Genomic DNA, 2,062 nt, shown 5'->3' on the forward strand with positions numbered 1-2,062 from the left:
CATTTAACATATGAAAAAATTAAGAAAGAAGAATGAAAGAATAAATAAAATAGGGTTAAATTTAATACTTTTTGTAAGTTTTTTATTACTTTTTTTTTTGTTTCATCATTCCAAACAGAATGAAATGATTAAGGAAAATATTATGTTATAAAAACTTCAAAAATACTTAACAACTTCAATTCAGTCGAGAATAATTTATTTTTAGTTTTAAAGGAGAGCCAATCTTCACTGTTTTGAGTTTTAGAAAAGCACTCAAAACAAAAAGGCAGATATTAGGTTTGATATTCAAGCAAATATCTTCAATAAATCGATGAAGTTAAATGAAAGTTTCAAAAAAAAAAAAAAGAAGAAATAAAGATATTTGTGGTGATGACATGAACAAGTTGTCATGAATATTTAATTTAAGAAGTAAAACTAAAAAATGTTGTTAAAATAAACATGTCAGATACAACTAAATCATATGGAATGTTAGCTCAAGCTGAAAGAAAGAATAAAAAGTTTTTTGATTCAGCTGATTGGTCAGAACAATTTTCACCAATATCATTTCCAGTTGATAGTGAATTTCTTCATACACCAAAGTTACCAACTCATTTTAAAACAACAAATAGTGTTATTGTTAAATGAACGAATAGATAAATGTGAATATAAATTAAAATGAATGAATTTCTTTTTCTTCATTAATTTTTTTAATTTTAAAAGAAATAAAATAAAAAAAGAAGAATTAAATTATTCTGTTGAAATTATTTGAATAAAGAATTACAGTGTAAAAAAGAACTGCAATAAAGAGAATAAGTTGTAATCCAAATATGAAATAGTCATTAATTGTTAATGAAATAACTTTTTCATATTGATTATTTGAAGAATAAAAAGAATGACCGAGTGTTGTAATTTTATCCATCAAATCACCAATTGAAGTAAAGAAATCTGAAACTTTATCAGCTTCATCGTCTTGAATGTCATGAATTGTTTTTAAAACAGTTGCACTACTTCTTAAATAAGTTACACTTTTTGATGTTTTTTCCATTCTATCATATATTTTATTTAAAATTTCATTTCTTTCTTTTGCTAATTTAATATTTAATGCAAGTTCATCAGAAATATTTCCAATTGTATTATATATTTTTACCATTTTACATTTTTCATTATCATTACATTGTTTATTAATTTCTTCTTCATTAAAATTATTAATAATTGGTTCTAGTTTTAATTCTTCTGTTTCTGGTTCTTTAGTTTTATATTCTTTTTTTTTAGGTATTTTAACTTTTGGATCAATCATTTTAATAGAAAGTAATCGATGACTATCACTAAGATCTCCATTACTTGCACTAATTCCAAAATATTGACCAATGTCCATTTTAAATACTGCTGCTTTAAAACAACTAACTTTTTCTTTTCCTTGTTGTTGAAGGTCTAAATTAATTTCATGAGTGTCATGATTATATTCAAAATATACTGTAAATGGATTTCCTCTATATGATCCAAAATAACATGACTTAGACATAATATCAATTCCATCTGTTTCTCCATTATATTCTTTATTATTATAATTCATTATCATTTGTGCTGTTGGTACTTCAATTTTACCATTTTGGAATGTATCAAAAATAACACTAATTCCTTTCCATTTATTATTTGCTCCAAATGCTTTTCCTGTTTTTAATGGTGTTTGTGTAAACCATAACGCAATACCATCAGCATGTTTTCCTTCTTTATTTGATGTCATTTGTAGTGTAATTTCCATTTTAAAGCTTTTAATAGGTATTCTTTTTCTAGAAATAATAAGTCCTGAAACACTTGGAGTGTCTGGTGTAAGCTCAATCATTGTGTCATTTATCACATTTGTTTTACCAACTTTTTTCCAATTTTTAAGTAAAGTAGTATATGGTGCTTCTAATGTAAATTCAGAGATAGGAGATGATAGTCCAAAATAAATGAAGAAAAGAATGATAATCATTGATATTCTTAATAATTCCTTTTTTTTTAAGTTCTTTTTTTTTATAAATTCTTCTTTTAAAATTCTTTAAAGTTTTTAAAAAAAAAATAAAAAGTAATTAATTAAGTA

General features: G+C 23.6%; 1 protein-coding gene across 1 annotated transcript; it reads right to left on the minus strand.

Annotated features, from left to right (window-relative positions):
* Positions 1 to 721: 721 nt before the first annotated feature.
* ENU1_074400 (vesicular integral membrane protein VIP36, putative) lies at positions 722 to 1,954 on the minus strand (the record flags this gene model as incomplete). Its single annotated transcript, XM_008858508.1, has 1 exon — positions 722 to 1,954. One exon carries the CDS (start codon positions 1,952 to 1,954, stop codon positions 722 to 724), a length of 1,233 nt encoding a protein of 410 aa, XP_008856730.1.
* Between the last annotated feature and the right edge of the window lie 108 nt (positions 1,955 to 2,062).

The sequence above is a fragment of the Entamoeba nuttalli genome (genome assembly GCF_000257125.1).
Source record: "Entamoeba nuttalli P19 unplaced genomic scaffold asmbl_3599, whole genome shotgun sequence".
Lineage (NCBI taxonomy): Eukaryota > Evosea > Mastigamoebida > Endamoebidae > Entamoeba > Entamoeba nuttalli.